Source organism: Phoca vitulina, unplaced genomic scaffold (genome assembly GCF_004348235.1).
Source record: "Phoca vitulina isolate PV1807 unplaced genomic scaffold, GSC_HSeal_1.0 scaffold2, whole genome shotgun sequence".
NCBI lineage: Eukaryota > Metazoa > Chordata > Mammalia > Carnivora > Phocidae > Phoca > Phoca vitulina.
In genome coordinates, this window is record NW_022589705.1 from 91,889,515 (window position 1) to 91,907,264 (window position 17,750).

The window sequence follows — 17,750 nt, forward strand, 5'->3', positions numbered from 1 at the left end:
TCTTCTTTTCTTTTTTTTTTTTAACATATATTGCATTATTTGTTTCAGAGGTACAGATCTGTGATTCAACAGTCTTGCACAATTCACAGCGCTCACCATAGCACATACCCTCCCCAGTGTCCACCCAGCCACCCCATCCCTCCCACCCCACCCCCCACTCCAACAACCATGAGGGTCACTGGGTTGGGTAAAGAAGGCCAGATAATTTACTAAACCAACCAAGTGAGAAAAGAGCATACACAATGTGGAAGAATATACAAAACCATCTATAAATAATGTTAGCATCTAAATACAGACAGAATTTTCAGAGCTGCAGGCAATCACGAGCTCAGTGCAGCCCCTTGGATTTACAACCTCAAGCCCACAGCAACTGCACCATGGTCAAAACTGTCAACATGCCCTTTAATTCATTCCATCAAAACATTTGGTCATATTTATCTGGTCACTGCAAGTTTTAAGAACTTTGAGCTAGAAGTGTGCCCATTTCATGAAGGGTAATATTACTATTTACTTTTTATAGACTTGTAGATATTTCCATTGTATATGGTATTTACAGCTCACTGTTTACATTATTGCACTGTTTACATTACTGCACCTCAAACACGACTACTTTTTGTTTAAATACAGTCTCTGAATTTACCTCATGTTGATATGGAAGGAATTATTCTTGTTGACTTCAAAGCCTCCAGACCAAATACAGTTGGGAACATCCATCAATCTGACACATAAGAGCTGATCATAGTCATTCCGAGGCCAATGGAACACCACACTGGAACCAGGAAGGGTGGAAATGTAACCTTCAGGATTGGCTGTTCCCTAAAATACACAGGATCACTGGCTTTAGTCAACAAATCAAGTCAAGACAGCAAATGTTTCCTGAGTAAACCACCTACTCTGAGCCCTCTACCACGAGCTAGTTAGGGTTCCAAAGGCACAAAATGGTCATTCACATCACAAAACTCACAGTGCTGATGGAGAGATAAGCCATGGCATTAAAACTCTCCGTGCTGTTAAATAAACACTAGTCATTCTTCAAAAGTAAACTACTTACCTGTCCCCGGGCAAATTCCCTCTGTGCAAATGCAAGCTTGTGAGATGATTTATTATCTAACAGGTAACGAGGTGCAAAGATGACCATACAGGTGTCAATATATCGACCTCGGCCTTTCTTGACATCTATCCCTGCAAATAATAAGAACCACTTCCATGAGTTAATCAGAAGAAAGAAAATTCATGGTCTGACAGAAATCAATAGGCTTCACAAGTACGTACTTTCCCTGAGAAAACAATCATATCACCCAGAGATGCTGTCAAGCCTTCCAAGAATGGAATGAAAACAACTGCACTCAAAGTCTTATTCTTTATGCCCACTTCAGCCTTAAAAAGTTTCAGTAAAAGTTTTGTAATTCCTAGCTTCTCCATAAAGGCTGCCCCATCACAACAGCAACTAAGACATGCAGGTGTTCAGCCACGGGTACTGGTAGTTTCCGTTTACCAAGCGGATTACCAAGACAGTTCATATAATACATTTCTGTTTATATCTGGGACACAAAATTTCCTCCTTGGGAACTTGCCTTTCACATATGGCAGAAATTTCAGATTATTTAACTGGGTCCTGCACGGCCCTAAACACAGCAGACTCTTCTCTAGGACTTTCTTTTAGCCCACTGTCTAAGAACCCAGCTGAAACATGAAGCTAAATATTATAGATGTATTCATTCACAAGATAAATGTTTCCAGCACCTACCATATCATCTCCAAACACTGGATCCCAAAGAAAGAAAGAAGGGAAACAGCACTGAATTATCTTAAAAACTTTGATGACAATTTTAAAAAAACTACAAAACTCAGTGGGATAAATTATTCATTCATTCAGATAATAAATACAGCAACTATATTCAAGGCACTAGGCTGAGCTCTGGTTATACAAGGATAAAAATATTTATAGTTAGAAATAATAAAAATGATACTTATTGAATTCTTAATGCAGGATGCGCCTCTCCCAAAGGCTCTACATTTAATTCCCTAACAACCTTATCAGATGGTATTTTCAGTCTTTCCTTTTTATACACGAGGAAACTTAAGCACTAGGTCACAGAGCCAGTAAGTGGCCCAGCTGGGTTCAACCCCAGGCACACTGCCTCGGGAGCCCTTGCTCACATCATGATGGGACATTTACAAGGACCCTACTCAGCAGTCAACAAGTGTCAAGAGACCATAAAAAAAGAAGAGATCTTAGGACATGATAACTAGGTGTCCTGGGTGTCCCAACATAACCCCAATTATAAATATTCTAGTCTGTTAACTCCATAATTCACCTGTACTGGCTTAAAAAAGCTGGTATTGCTTTAATCTAAGTCTTCAAAATATCTAAAAGACTGAGCAAATGGGGCGCCTGGGTGGCTCGGTCGTTAAGCGTCTGCCTTCGGCTCAGGGCATGATCCCAGGGTCCTGGGATCGAGCCCCACATCGGGCTCCCTGCTCAGCAGGAAGCCTGCTTCTCCCTCTCCCACTCCCCCTGCTTATGTTCCCTCTCTCTCTGTGTCTCTCTCTGTCAAAAAATAAATAAAATCTTTAAAAAAAAAAGACTGAGCAAATCACAAAAACAGGAAAAGTCTGAAATTCTGTAGCTAAGAAATGCTAAGTAATACTTGAATAGGTGGGTGCCTGGGTGGCTCAGTCGTTAAGTGTCTGCCTCCGGCTCAGGTCATGATCCCAGGGTCCTGGGATCGAGCCCCACATCGGGCTCCCTGCTCAGCAGGAGGCCTGCTTCTCCCTCCCCCACTCCCCCTGCTTGTGTTCCCTCTCTCACTGTCAAATAAATAAATAAAATCTTTAAAAAAAAACAAAACAAAACTCGAATAGGGAGATGTACCCTATCATTTTTTTCCTGCTACAGGAAAGCATTGTCAGAAGTTGATATTCACAGCTAGCTGATCTTAACCAATACAAAGTCTGCCTACAAAAGATATATTTAATTTGATATTACAAAAAGAGTCTATAGTATAAAGACCCAATTTTTTTAAAAAGCAGGCTTTTTTGAATCCTTTTTCATCTTAGATTGCCTCAGCAAACTCCCAATAAATGAACATCTGATAAGATTAAAATGTACAAAAATCCTTCTTTTTGGAGGTACATGTAGGGCTAACTGGCAAGGTCCTCCCTGGCTTTTCATCTTGGGACTTCACTTTTAAACTCTCCTGATAGGGAGCTGGTTATCTAATTCTTCAAAAATATTCAAGGGAGAGATTCTACAAATTCCCTTGATAATACATGCCAAGATCTCATGATCCTTAGGAATTATAAACTCCTATCTTAGCCTACCCCCTCTATCCCTTTCTTTGGTGTAACAACAAAATTCCTATCACAGTACTGTTCCTAAAAACACGTGCAATGACTTTTAATGAATGCTCCTTGCATACAAGTTTATATGCATGCTACATCGTTATTTCTGACCAGAGACCTGTTTGCCTCTTTGCAGAACTCTGTGCTTCCTGAGTACCAGCTGCTTCAGAAGGCACAAGCCTCCATTTCCCCCCCAATCTGTCCCAACTGCAGCTTCTAGCCAATCTGTGGTATCTTTCTTTAGGAACTGTATCAAGGACAAGATACCCCAGCAGATAGCCAAACACAGCATGAAACACAGCCTTTGCCTATTCAAGAGGTGGAGCAAACAGATGTAAAGACAAAGTACAGAAAATGACCCCGGGGCAAACAAACAACAACAACAACAACAATAATAATAAAAGAAAGAAAATGATCCCCGGTGGGAGGATCGCAGAAAGTTTATTTCTTCTACTAAAAATCTTAACATCAACCTTAAAGAAGACAGCTCCCATGTCAAGGGAGAACGCATATGAATTCATGTTCCAAAAACAGGAAAAGGAAGCTGGACTTGGAAGAGACTCTTGTTAATAAGCCCTCAAATACTTAAACATACCTCTGACCCTCCACGGGACTCAGGGTAAACAGCTACATGATACCACCTCGGATTTTCCCTCTACAACAGGACTCTTTGTATCTGCACTGTCCAATTACAGTTGCCATGAATCCTGAATGGCTATTTAAACTCATTAAAATCAAGTACAACGCAGGATTCAATTCCTTGGTCACACCTGCCCATTTCTTAGTGAGGTACTCCTGCGTGCTCGGTGGCCACACGTGGCTGGCACTGCTGCACTGGATGGTGTAAAATGGAGCACTGCCATCATCGTAGAGGGTTCAATGACAGACAGCACAGTTCTAGATGGTTTTCCAGCATTCAACACTCAACAGTGCTTTGAGATCTTTGGAAATTATATACTAAAGGAAGGGTGCACTGCTAACATTTTAAACCTGAGACATATTTAAGTCAAACTTATCTTAACTCTTCAGAAAGTCTTCTGAGTGTCCCAGGTGGCTCTGAGGTATATTGTACAGTACTCTCCCCCTCCCTCAACACTCTCCACCTCAAGAAGTTAAGCTAGTTTAGGGGCTTCTAATTACTATAACCGCTAAGCACGTTTTATCATATTTTCTGCCTTAAATGTGTACGCCCCAATCATAATCCTACTTCTGACCCAGACTTGCCCTTTGCATCTGGGCAAGTCACTTAACCTCTCTGCTTCAGTTTCAAGGAGAACAATGCTTCTTACCCTCTTAGGGTTTGCAAGTTTTAATGAATGCGTGGGAAATGCTTGGAGGATGAAAAGCATTCTAAGTGTTCCTATTATTCCCATGAAAAACAAGGATTCAAGCCAAACCGATACTTTCCTGACACAGGTGAGTCTGAAATTAAACAGAGCCCCAGACCTCAAAAGGGCAGTGTTTAGGTGGCTCCTTAGTCCCTAGGAGAACAGATCTGTGTTGATATCAACCTAGCATTCAGAGAACAGATACCTGACCCAACGCCAAATGAGAAAATCAGCACTTGCAGCCAGGCCAAAACATATGGCCAGCTTATTCCTCCAAGCCTGAGGTCATTGGCCAGTGGTTCTGATTCTCCCGCTGCTCCAAATGTAACCCACCAATGTTATAGATCAGCCCTGGGCGGTTTCCTTGCTGGATGACTTTCAAAGCTCGTACACCACTACCACCATCCAGTGAGAAGCCCTGACACCAGCCCGGCATGCCTTCAGGATGAATCCCCCTTCCGATTCTCATCGTGCAGCTGTGGGGCAGAAAAGCAGAGATACAGGTATTCAGCCATGAGAAAGTCTTACCCACCTGTTCTAATCAGGAAACACTGCTGTAGCTATCACCCCAAACCAGAACTCTAACACTGGCGCTTCCTCACCCTCGTGTGATTTCCCAACACAGCAAGGCAATCAGCCAGCGGTCAGAACTCTGGTCTCAGAGGCGGCCACAGTACTGCAACGTGTGAAAAGTACTGACATCTCTACCCGGACATGTTCAGAGAAAACATTATGATTCGATGAGCACAAATCATAAGGAAAAGACTACGACACCTTATTCCTCTGAGAAACAAGGAGTCGAGGCAAACTGATACTCTCCTATGTCACATGTTTCGGGGGTTCGTGAAATACCTTGACCGCAGGGGAAAAGTGTGCACACGACTCTGCGCACCAGAGAAGTACGTACAGGAGACGCAGCTAATGGCATCTTCCTTCTCAGGCCTGGTACCATTACAACGGCAGAGCGCCGTCTGGGTGGCCAGGGGCTTGTCACGGATCCTGGAGACAGAATTCCCCAGTGTGTGTTCCTGCTCTACCACTAACATGCCACGTAACCTTGGACGGGTAGTTTGCTCTGAGCCTCAGTTTCCTCATCTTAAAATAAAACAGTATTTCCTGCCCTGCCTAATCCTCTGGGATGTGATGGGCGAGGCAGAGATGCTTGGTGAACCGTGGGTTCCCGGGATAAGTCAAACTGCGTCACAGATGTCAAATCCTCGATCTAAAACCGTCAGAATCCTCTCGGGGAAGGCGTGAGACTGTGCCAAGGGGCTGTCTGTATCGCCCTCCATATCCAGTCAGTGCCCAGCAGGTCCGAGACCGCAGCCCTGCCTGAGAGCCGCGCCTGCACCGGCTGGTGGGCAGCGCTCCCGAAGCCTTCCTCGGACGGCTGCGGCTCACTTCTACTCCTCTACAGCAGGGGATGGCATTGCAGCGCTACGCGCTCACCTCCCTCTGAGGAAGGCTCTGAATGAGAAGACTGCTATAAAGAGTGGAATGTCAAAAACAAGAACAAAAGGGAATTCATGCTCCTACCACACCTGCAAAGGCCAGGTCATCTAAATCTCGCAAACGCTGCTCGTCCCTGCCTTTAAACATGCAGTGAGTGCCCTGAGCTCTTGAGAGGGCACGGTTTATTTCAAAAAAACGCCCTGGACTGGGTTTACCAAAGGGCCAGGCTATCTCCCCTCTGATAACAGCTCCGCTGCCCATGCTGAAGGCTCAGTGCAGGAGAAAACCGTGCAGAACAGGGAAGGGAATATGTGGGTTCTCCTCATTGGTGGAGTTATGAATAGAACTCCTTCAATACATGTAAAATAAAACTAGCTTTCATTATAAACCCACCAAATGGTTTATTTTCAATATCAAATGACACAGAAATTAGATCCAAAAAAATCCCATTAGGTCATGGTCCTATTCCCCTGCCAAGTTAGGATTGTTATCTACAGTATATTTCTACTTGCACGGATATACTATAGCCTTTGCTAATTTTTTCCCTCGCCTAGGAGCTTATTTCCCCTTTCCATAAATAACTGTACTCACAGGTTTGGCTGCTCTTTGTCAGCGTAGCAGAATAAGAGAGGGCTCAGGCTCCGGGCCAGCTCGTGTTCCTCAAACTGGCCTGCGGCATCTGTCTTTGCATTGTCCTGTCTGAAGATCAGTGGTAACCCTTTAGGAAGGAGGGGGAAAGTTTACATCAATCCCACCCAGTCTACGCAAGACAGATGCAGATGGTAAAGGAAAAAAATCGTCAAGGGGGAGAATTGTGAAAATTGAATTTATTTGGTGGGCTCAGTTTGTTGTCTGAAAGGACACTTTTGACCACGATTAAGCATTTATTATGGAAGCAGGAGAGTTTTAGCAGCTTAGACTGTTGAAGTAATCTATTTGCATTGGCTCCATTCAGTTAGCTGAGCAAATAAATCTGAATTCCCATGACCAACGCCAGAGGCCTCCTTGAGCGGCCTCTGTACATACCTGTTTTGTTAATCAACCAATATGGAGCAGAAATGAAGATCTTTAAGGATCCTTCTGCTCGACACACAATCCGGATGGTGAGGTTCAGCTGCCGCCGGTTGATGTCATACAGTCGCATTCTTACCATGTAGTTTTGGGTTCCAGGTGGAATGAGCAATTCTTTACAGAGTGGAAAATTCTCCAGTGATACCCCTAAAGAAGATACAAGCTATTGTCTGCCTGGGTTCTCACTTTAGTTTGTCAGAATAGCCCACAGCCAAACAAAATTGGATTCCTTTTGGAAAAATCAGTAACTACATATGTAACCAGCAAAAATCTCATTAGAACAGCCATTTTCCTTTAGCTGGGGTGAGAATAAATTTGAAGCAAACCAGACGGTCTGGAAGGTACACGAGAGAGTCTGAACTGCATAATCAGAAGGATGAAACTACCAAAAAGCTATCGAAAACAGCTATGATTGTTGTGAGCTTACTATTCATCAGGCCCTGAGCTGGGCAGGCACCTCAAACACAGGAAAGGCAAGTACAGGGTAAGAGGCAAGGTCTTCAGCAGTCATGCTGCCTGGCTTCCAATTCCCAGTCTGTCCTTACCAGCTGTGTGATGGGGGGTTGGGGGTGGGGCAAGCTAACCTCGATGCGTCTCCTCTGCCAAATGGGGAGAATACCGGTAGGTCTGTCGCAGGATTGTTACTAAAAGTGATCATCCATGTGGAGCGTGACTGGGAAGACAGGAGTGCTATGTGTACGTGCAGTGGTGGTGGGTTGGGGAGGACATTTCCATTTTCTACAGGGCTCCAGGAACATTTGTTGAAGAGATACTTAAATGTCAGAGGGGAGACCTGTTTTCTTTAGAATGGACAACTAGCATTGCGTTGTTTTTTTCTTCTAAATCAAGCTCAAGGATTCACACATTCGCTGAAATGTCAGCTGGTCACCGTTGAACACACTGCTTAAGTTCAGTGAGTCTGAGTTTCCTCACTTGTAAAATGGGGCTAACAGCTGTCCGTCTGAAACAGGGGTTGTGTGAGAGGACACAGTGAGGTCACTCACGCAGCTGAGTCATATGTCCTGTCCAAACTCCAGGAATCCCTCTTTGCCTTAAGTGCTGCAAATACAGTAACGATTCTCTACGTTGACGTCATTCGTCCCTATGGCTGAAAATCACCTGGTGCGTGAAACGCCCCAAACCTCAGTTTCTTCATCGGTAAATAAGAGCAGCAACTACCACCGTAGGCTTATGTGAGATCACGTGTGTGAAAGCACCTGACATAATGCCTGGAGTACCATGTGTGCCAAGCACATGTCTTCCCCTTTCCTAAAAAGAGGAGAGACCTCGGATTTTGCTCATTTCACAGCCAGGAAAAAAGCATGGTTTGAAAAGATGAAATGACTTCCTGTAGTCACACATCAAGTGAGCAATAGAAGAAAAAAGACTGTTGAATGCTTCCTCTGTAAATCTTTTGGATTTGTTCAGATTTTTTCTTTTGATAATTTTCTAAGCTTTTTTTTTAGTTGCGTAAATCCCTTGAGCTGGGTTATTGAGATATCATATGTGCTATAATTTCTCTAAACTGTTTACCAAATGATCACAAAATACTCAATGACATTTCCATAGAGTTACCACCAATGATTCTTTGACGAAACCCTCACCCAGTTCAATGTTCTGCGATGTATCAGCTGTGTGGAGGGCCACCTCTTTGCCGGGTTTCAGGGTCCCATTAATTGGCATCCCTTTAACATAAAAGTCAAGTTCACAAGGTAGCAAGTTGCAGATGACCACAGTTGGCAGGAGGTATATGGTATGTCCAGGTTGTCTGAAGATCTGTTTTGCACTATCAGAAAATATGTTTGAGGGCATATAATCCGGGTAATTCTCCTTCTTTATGGCCACACAAAACCTATGAGGACAAAACACTGTAAAAACCAAAGAACTTGAATTTTTTCTCCTCAGTGGAGTATGAGAAAGCATTACCTTAAAACGGTTCAATAATTCAGTAAGATATTTGTGATTTTCAATCTAAACACATTTACTGAGATATAATTAAATCATAATAAAACGGGTAATTTTAAATGCTCAGTTTGGTGAGTTTTGACAAACATGTATACCTCATTAACCACTACCCGAAACTAGTTATACAATCTTTCTCTCATTCCAGAAAGTTCCCTCCTATCCCTTTCCAATCAATATCCTCTCCCAACAAAGAAGCAACCACTGTCTTTTACTTATCACTTATAGATTGGTTGAGCCTGTTCTTGAACTGCATGTAAATGGAATGATACAGTATTTACCATTTCTTGTGTCTGGCTTTTTGTGTGTAACATGAAGTTTCTACAGGATGCAGTCATGCTGTTGTACGCATTAGTAATTTGACCCACATGACAATGGATGAATATACCATTTTTTTATTTATTCATCATCCTGTTGACAGCCAATTGGGTTGCAGATGGCCAACTGGGTTGTATCTCCAGATCAATTTAGCGAGCATGGAAATCCTAAAAATATCGAGTCTTCTAATCCACAAACTTGGTTAGCTTTCCACTTAGTTATTGGGTTTTCTTTACTATCTCTTGACAAGGTTTTGTCATTTCTAGCGTAGAAGACTGGTACATAATTCCTTAGATTGATTCCTGGGCAAGTATGGTTTTTGATACTCTTGTAAGTGATATCTTTTTAAAATCACATTTCCAAATGTTCGTGGCTAGAATCTAAGAATACAATTGATTTCTGTAGGTTGACCTTAATTCCTGAAATCTTGATAAATTTATCAGGCCTCATAATTTTCCTATGTAGTCCATGGTTCTCTACACACATGTCATTTGCATATATTAAATTTTAGTTCTTTTCAGATCTTCAAGCTTTTTCAATTTGTTTATTTGTCCTTATTGCAACAGCTAGGACTACTACGGCAATATCAAACGAAGTCGTTGGTTCTCAATCTCAAGGAAAAAAAGTTTAAGGTTTCATCATTAAGCATGATGGTAGCTGTAGGTTTATGACAGATGCCCTTAAACAGACTGGAAAAATTCCCTTTGGTTCCTCATTTGCCAAATATTACAGTGAATGGGTGTTGAATTCTATCAAATGCTTTTTTGTTTGTTTGGCATTTAATGAGATAATCTGATGGGTTTTTTCCTTTTAGTCTTTTAGGTTAATATGGTAAATTACATTTATCAATTTTCAAATGTTAATATAATCTTACATTCCTGGAATAAACCTCACTTGCTGGATTTCTATTTGGTAATATTTTGTTAAGAATTTTTTTTTATCTCTTGGGGAAATACTAGTTTGTAGTTCTCTCACTCTTTCTCTTTTGTTCCCAATAATATCCATGTCAGTTTTGGTATCAAGTATATGCTGGCCTCATAAAATGAATGAGGAACTGTTCCCTCCAGCCCTGCTTTCTGAAAGATTTTACACAGAACTGGTGCTATTTCTTCCTAAAATGTCTGGGAGAATTCACTAGTGGAGCCATACGGGCCTAGAGTCTTCATTCTGGGAAGGCTTTTTATTAAAAATTATATTTAAGAGATATTGGGCTATTTGGATTTTCTATTTCTTTTTTGTGTCAGTTTTGGTAATCTGTGTTTTTTAAGAAATTTGTCATTCATTCCAGGGTGGAATTTATTTGTATAAAATTGTTCAAAGAAATCTCCTTTTAATGTCTGTAGGATCTGTAATAATGTTTCCTCTTTTCATTCCTTGTATTGGTAATCTGTGTTTTCTTTTTTTTCTCCTTGATCAGTCTTATTAGACATTTATCGAATTTATTAATCTTTGCATAAAGCCAACTTGACACTGTTGATTTTCTCTATTGTTTTCTATTTCACTGATTTCCACACTTACTTTTATCAGGTCCTTTTTCTATCTGCTTGTGTTTAATGTGCTCTTCTTTTTCTACCTCAAGGCAGAAGCTCAGATCATTGACTTTACATCTTTATTATTTTCTAAAAACAGCATTAAAAATCTACACATTTCTCAAAAAAAAAAAAAAAACCCAAAACAACCTATATTTCTCTCTAGAACTATGCTTTTGCTGCTTCCCCCCCCCCCCCACATTTTAATGTCTAGTTGTTATTACTGTTCAGTTCAAAATTTTTTTTTAAGATTTTATTTATTTATTTATTTATTGAGGCGGGGAGCACAACCAGGCGGAGCGGCAGGTAGAAGGAGAGGGAGAAGCGGGACTTAATCCCAGGACCCTGAGATCATGACCTGAGCTGAAGGCAGATGCTTAACGACTGGGCCACTCAGGCGCCCTAAAATATTTTTAATTTCTTTTGTGATTTCTTTTTTTTTTTTGACCCTTGGGTTATTTACAAATGTATAATTTCCAAATATTTAGGGATTTTACAGGCATCTTATTGTTACCGATTCCCAGTTTAATCCTACTGTGATGATGAGATTTACTGTGTATGGTTTCAATTCTTTAATATTTATTGATCTTCGTCTTATGGTCCAGTAGATGGTCTCTCTTGATGACTATTCCACACATACCTGAAGTGAGTGTACAATCTGGAGTTGTTGGTTAAAGTGTTTTATAAATGCCAATTATGACAAGCACTGATGGACAGCCCTGTTCAAATCCTTTTATATCTTTATTGTTTGTTTTTAAATTACTGACAGGAAAGTGTTAAAACAGTCCACTATAGCTGTGTATTTATTCATTTCTCTCTTCAGTCTGTTTACCATTGGCCAATCTGGGTAAAGGGTATACTGGAATTCTTTACACTATTCTTGCACCTCTTCTGTAAGTTTAAACTAAATGAATGCCTGTCTTCACTAGAGAGAAAACTAAAGCTGATAGTCTCTAGTCTAAGTAAGTTTAAAGTCTAAGTTTAGAAGGATCGAACAATACCAACCCAGTATTTTTTCCAACACTGAATCTAGAAATGTATTACTTATACTCTTCAGATGGGGAAAAGAGGAGTCTAAATGATTAGATAATTTTGTTAAGGTCGCCAAGGAAAGTCAGTACTAGGTGCATGAGCCTTCCTATAAATTCTCTTGAAATCTGTCATTTGAAGAACGTCCAACCCCAAGATTCTGCTTCTCAATTTAGGAATAGGAACTGGTAATATTTTTTTCTTCCCTCTCTACATATCCTCTTTTTATGCTGATGCACACACACCAGTTCCTTAACTTATATGTGTGAGTAGTGTGTTTGTTGGTTGTTTTTCCCATAAATATCAGATGATAAGCAACAGTCCCACCCCCACCAAAGATTAACCCTCGAATCCTTATAAACTCTAACACAAGAACCTAAGGAATAAGAACTTCTGGGTTTTAAACAAGCACGAGTGAATCACTAAGAGTCCTTAGAGAGAGAATGAATTTTTTTTAAAAAAAGCAAAATTTACATGCCATTGCAGCGCTGTGCATACCTGAAGAATCGGCTTTTGTCCAAGTCCATAGAGTGGCACTCTCGTTTGCTGCTGCTAACCTCTGCAGTCTTCACTACATTGGTCCAGTGAATAGGAGCCTTACAGAAAAATACACCCAATCCTTTGGGCCGGGCCTGTAGCCGCCAAGAAGTGAGATGTAAAGGCACAGCGAACGAATCCCCTGGCATGATAGCGGGAAGCACCACGGGCTCTGCCACAGAAAAAAAGGGTCAGCATCGTCAGGGCATGGTCTTCCACCCAAAAGTCTGACCCTCTCAAGATAAAAGGAAGACAGACTATGGCAAAACTCACTGTCTGGAGCTGATGGGCTATCCAGTCTTAGCTCCATTGGTGTCTCAAGCCTGTTCTTCACAATGAGGGCAGACCGGACAGTGATTACTTTCCGAGCACTGCCTTCCATCGTCACGGCAAAGACCACCCGGACAGGTGGGAGCGAAGAGAACTGTGAAAAAGACAGGAATAAAAGTACCATAAGTGGGCTCTTGAAAAAACACACAAAATACAACAATACCAACCAGAAGACCTAAATCAAAAGCATCTTATTATTACTATAACCCTTCAGTGAAATTAGTCATTAAGCCCTAAAATCACTCATCTTTAACAGGAGTGAATATCCTATAGATACACACTGTTAAAACAGCCAATTCTAAACATTTCTAGAAAGACAGATACTCTACTCAGACGTGGTATCACAAAATGTGTCACAAAGAAAAATCAGTCCTAGGCCTCTAGACACATTATAAAGAAACTAAGACCCATAATAACCTATTAAATCTTCCAAACTTCCTGCAATTTGATAAGAAACTGTCTGCTGGAAATTACCCTTCATTCACAATGCCCTTGGGTTCCTACACATCAGCCCTTATATGGAAACTATGAACAAGGCTTGTTTTCAACTCTACTGGAGGGGAATAGAGATCATCCAAAGCAACTAAACGTTCAGAAACACTGGAGTAAGACTTTGCAAAACATGAAATGATTTACCTTCTGTGGTATTTTTCTGCCAGATTACCATTAAAGTGAGAAACACTCCTTGAACACTAACAATGGGCTGGACACTGCCCAACACACACAGAAAAACAAGAGGAAGTCTTCCGAGGTTAGAACTTGTCTTTGTAAAACCCAGAGAGTGTGTAAGAAAGAGTTGTCTGTACTGGTATGCCTTTCACAGGAACAATAATTACTTTTCCCCCCTAACTGTCATAAAAATTACTCTCTAGGCCCATACGTGACTCGCTGACATGCCTGTAGAAAAAGCAACATTTGTTTTTCAAAGGACTTTAAAATCAAACTTCTCTTTCTCCACAACGTTTTCAGCTCTGTTCAGTAATCGCTCTTTTACAAACGGGACACCAAGGCTCCAAAACTCAACAGAGTGGAGGGAAATAGTTTATTTTTGGTCTTGGTTTGCGGCCACTACTTTCTGTTTCCACATGTTCATTCACACATTCAACACTCGTTTCATTCTACTACCAAGTGCCAGGGAATTTTTTTTTTTTAAGGTATCGAACCCCCTATCAGGTACACCAAAGAGAAGGTTTCTGCAACTATCCTTCCTTGAATGAGTGTCCAGAACATACTGACAATGCTATTTTTATTGGAGAAACAAATGACACCACATCCAAGCTTCTCATACTACCAGCTTTTTTATTAAAACAAACAGTACATGGAAACCAACCTAATGCACAATAAAATGAAGAATTCCATGTTTTGAACCAAGGCTTCCAGGAAGTCCCAAGGAAAAGACAAACTGTCATTTTCTGGAGGGTTGTTAGAGGGATATAATCCAGGGCACAAACATCACCAAGGCTCCCAATGACCTAGCCTGGTAAAGCCTGACAGAGCCGAGGCCCAAGAACGATGGTTTTAAATTTTGATGCTGCTGCCTCCAAGCTTACCTAAAATCTCACATTTCAGAACTTACTACCATCAGAGAGAAGAAATTATAAGAAAAAACCTGAAGACAGTTTTTTAATATCATCTTCTGATTATGTTTCAAAAGCCAAGTGGAAAAAAAAAAAATCTTACTATTTTTCATTCTTATTTACTTTTACGACCTTGGAACCAAAACCTAGGAAATGCAAATAGCCAGCCATACATGGTTAATTTATATTTTAACTTAGAAAGAGAAGGGGAGGTACCTCAGTGGCTCATTCGGTTAAGCATCCAACTCTTGGTTTTGGCTCTGGTCTTGATCTCAGGATGGTGAGATCAAGCCCTGAGTCAGGCTCTGCACTGGGCATGGAGCCTGCTTAAGATTCTCTCTCTCCCTCTCCACTCCACTGCCCCCCCCACACACATGCACGTGCTCGCTCTCTCTTTTAAAAAAAGAAAAAGGGAAGAGGAGAAAGGAGCCTTAGACCACAACATTTGCATTTTCTCCTCCTCCCCTGTAACACTCAGTCTAACATACCAAGTTAGTGAAAACATTTCCTTGAAAGTTCTTATAAAAGGAAGGTAATCGTTAATAGGAAAGGACAAAGATTGATTCCAATCACATTCAGGGCATACAGTCCTGTGATCACCAGGACGTCTATGTACGGTTCAAACGCAGTGTATATACTCAGTAAGTGCAGTGACACAGGGAAACCATACTCACATAAACCTGGGGATGAATAATATTCGTTCTGCTGCTGGGGCTGCCAATCTAAGAAAGAGTCCAGAAGGCAGAGAGTCAGCACAGACCTAAGATTACAGACCTCATTAAATTCAATGACAATGTAATTTGCTTAAAAGGGTGGGATTTATAAATAATCTTAGAAAAGTATGGTCTACCATGAAGAGAAAACATCTTATCTTAGAGGATATGGGAAAAGTAATACTTATTTTTCAACCATTCCACATACACAGAATTTCTCCAGGACACATCAACACAATAGAAAGGTATCTCTGGGGGAATTAGTCCTTTCATGACAAAACTTCCTTGGGGCACAAGAGAAGAAGTGGAAGGAACAGTGTTCTCCAAGAGTATTTTTTATGAATAAAGGGAGCAAAAGGAAAGCTACGATGTCTTTGCAAATCTGCACTTTCCTACTCATCACTGGCTCCCCAGAAAGGAATGCAGTCATCCTACAAAGTATGACTGAGTGCTGAGCAAGAGCACCCACGGCAGCTACACCAGCCAGGATGCCCCCCACCTGCAGGTTCCCGACAGGGAGGCCGCCTGCATCACTCCCCAGGCTGCCCCCCAACACCTAACACTGCAGGCTAGGGTAACGTTAGGGCAAGGGTGTGTGAAAGGATGTGTGATCAGAAAATGAGTAACAGTGGACGTCGGTCTTTATACCAGAAATGAGAATTTGGAGACACAGAGATAGAAGGATCAAGGAACAGCATTACAAGAAATGTAAAGAAGATCCTATCTATAAAAAGAAAGCATAACAATATGTGGAAACAGAGCCAATACACGTTTGGCAGATTAATAAACTGCCAGTTGGGCCAACTGAGTATGAAATGGGTCTACACAGGTGAGGTAGTATGTGTTCACACTAACTTTAGATCTTGTTTTTCTACTGAAATTACCCATTGGTGGCTTTTCTACATATCGACTACGAATGTCTATGACTGACCCCAAATAATCTCATGTCTTCTTAGAGCTAGGGGAAATGAGGAACAAGAAAATTTCACTAGAGCGAGGTTACAGGGTTAAGCGTCTGACTATCTGACATAAGGGGCACAATCGTGCCACTAAACCCCCATTCGACAGCCACACACCGTAGAGGAAGATGAATTCTTATCCGGTGCCGCATAGCGGAAAAATGTCCCAACTTTGTCCACGGACACCGGGCTCACTTGCTCCCAGCCATTTACTCTCACTTGCAGCTGATGAATCCGGAGGTCGTGGGTGTGTCTATGAGGCAGAACATGGGAAAGGACATTAAGCACGATCTTAAAAAGGGAAGGAAAGTAGAAGCAAAGAGTCAAATCTGATTTGCTATATAACGACATAAAAACCCGGTTGGCTAAGCCTTTTGGTGATTACCTAATGCAAGAAAAATCAGGAGAATATTTTAACTGGGTGTTATACTTAAAACAAACGTGCGAGATCTGTAAAGCCTGAGCAAGAGTGGCATTTACCCTCCCTTTGTACAAACTTTACAAATCCTGTGCACAAGCCCAGGTCCTTCCCCCATCCCCACCCCCACCCCCACCTCTATAAAATCATGACGTCAGCTAGAGCTATTCCAGTGGGCTAGTAAAACTGCTGTACCAGCAATTTCATCATAAAACCATACTCTCGGAAATGCATAAAATGACATTTTGTTCTTGGTTCCCCTGTTGAATATCCTACTTCTCTCAGAACCACATTTCATTGTTTGGCTTTGGTCCTACAAGACTACAGACAGGTTATGAGAGACGGAGCCCTCAGAGTTTCAGGGCTGAAGGGCTCGGCTGAAATTGGAGCAGAAGGCAGTGGGCAGAACAGGAGGAACAGGAGGAAATTGCACATTTAATTCTATTTTAGATTTTGCCTAATTCAAGCCAGAAGACTGAAATGGGGAACTGGATTTGAAGCTGACAGGAAGGGGGGAGGGAGGCAGGGAGGTGGGGTACAGTGTGCCAAAGAGGGAAAAGCCAGAGAAGGCATTTATTTTGATGAATTCAAGCAGAACAGTGGGACTTGAAATGGGTTACCAGACATGTACGCCAAAACGGAAATGACAAAGAGGTCAAACCCTTTCTGACACAACGGAGGCAGAGCTGATGAAGAAATACAGCCAGCAGTTCTATAATTAGCTTCTCCAGGAACTCTGTGGAACAGGAACACGCCCACCACTCGTCCCTGGAAATTCTACCGTGGCTTCCAGGTACATGTGTCCGGCACGGTGATTTTGTAAATTCGATCTTTCCTGTGCAGTCATGGGGGCAGGGAGGGGTGGGGTACAAGAGCGGAACCCGGCCCTGAGAGAATGATGTGTGCTGGTACGGGCTGTGCACAAGGAAGAACTGTTTCACTCGGGAGCACGTTTGCACACAAAGACTTCAAGCTCCATGAAAGCATAAGAGCACAGAAGGCCGAAGCCGGGGTCTTCAATTTCAGCTCGGCTTGACAATGGATATGAGGCTCAAATGCTAAAATCTTAACCTATTCACTATCCACTGGATAGCCCTTCCCCTTAAACATGTTTGCAAATAAAAGGACATTTTATGACCTCTCAGTAGCTAGACAGAACCTTCTTTCATGTTTTTTCCAAAC

The 17,750-nt window shown here is 41.8% G+C and overlaps 1 protein-coding gene across 6 annotated transcripts in view; it reads right to left on the reverse strand.

Annotated features, from left to right (window-relative positions):
* The window catches only part of VPS13D (vacuolar protein sorting 13 homolog D), a 248,115-nt gene that overhangs the window by 132,151 nt on the left and 98,214 nt on the right, over nt 1-17,750 (reverse strand). For all 6 annotated transcript variants that reach the window (XM_032393405.1, XM_032393384.1, XM_032393396.1 and 3 more), the window contains 10 exons: nt 16,268-16,403; nt 15,153-15,200; nt 12,845-12,995; nt 12,533-12,743; nt 8,801-9,048; nt 7,152-7,343; nt 6,717-6,843; nt 5,007-5,149; nt 1,052-1,182; nt 641-816 (listed from right to left, as the gene is read on the reverse strand). In XM_032393405.1, coding sequence (XP_032249296.1) covers nt 641-816; nt 1,052-1,182; nt 5,007-5,149; nt 6,717-6,843; nt 7,152-7,343; nt 8,801-9,048; nt 12,533-12,743; nt 12,845-12,995; nt 15,153-15,200; nt 16,268-16,403 — 1,563 coding nt within the window. The remainder of the gene's footprint in view (nt 1-640; nt 817-1,051; nt 1,183-5,006; nt 5,150-6,716; nt 6,844-7,151; nt 7,344-8,800; nt 9,049-12,532; nt 12,744-12,844; nt 12,996-15,152; nt 15,201-16,267; nt 16,404-17,750) is intronic.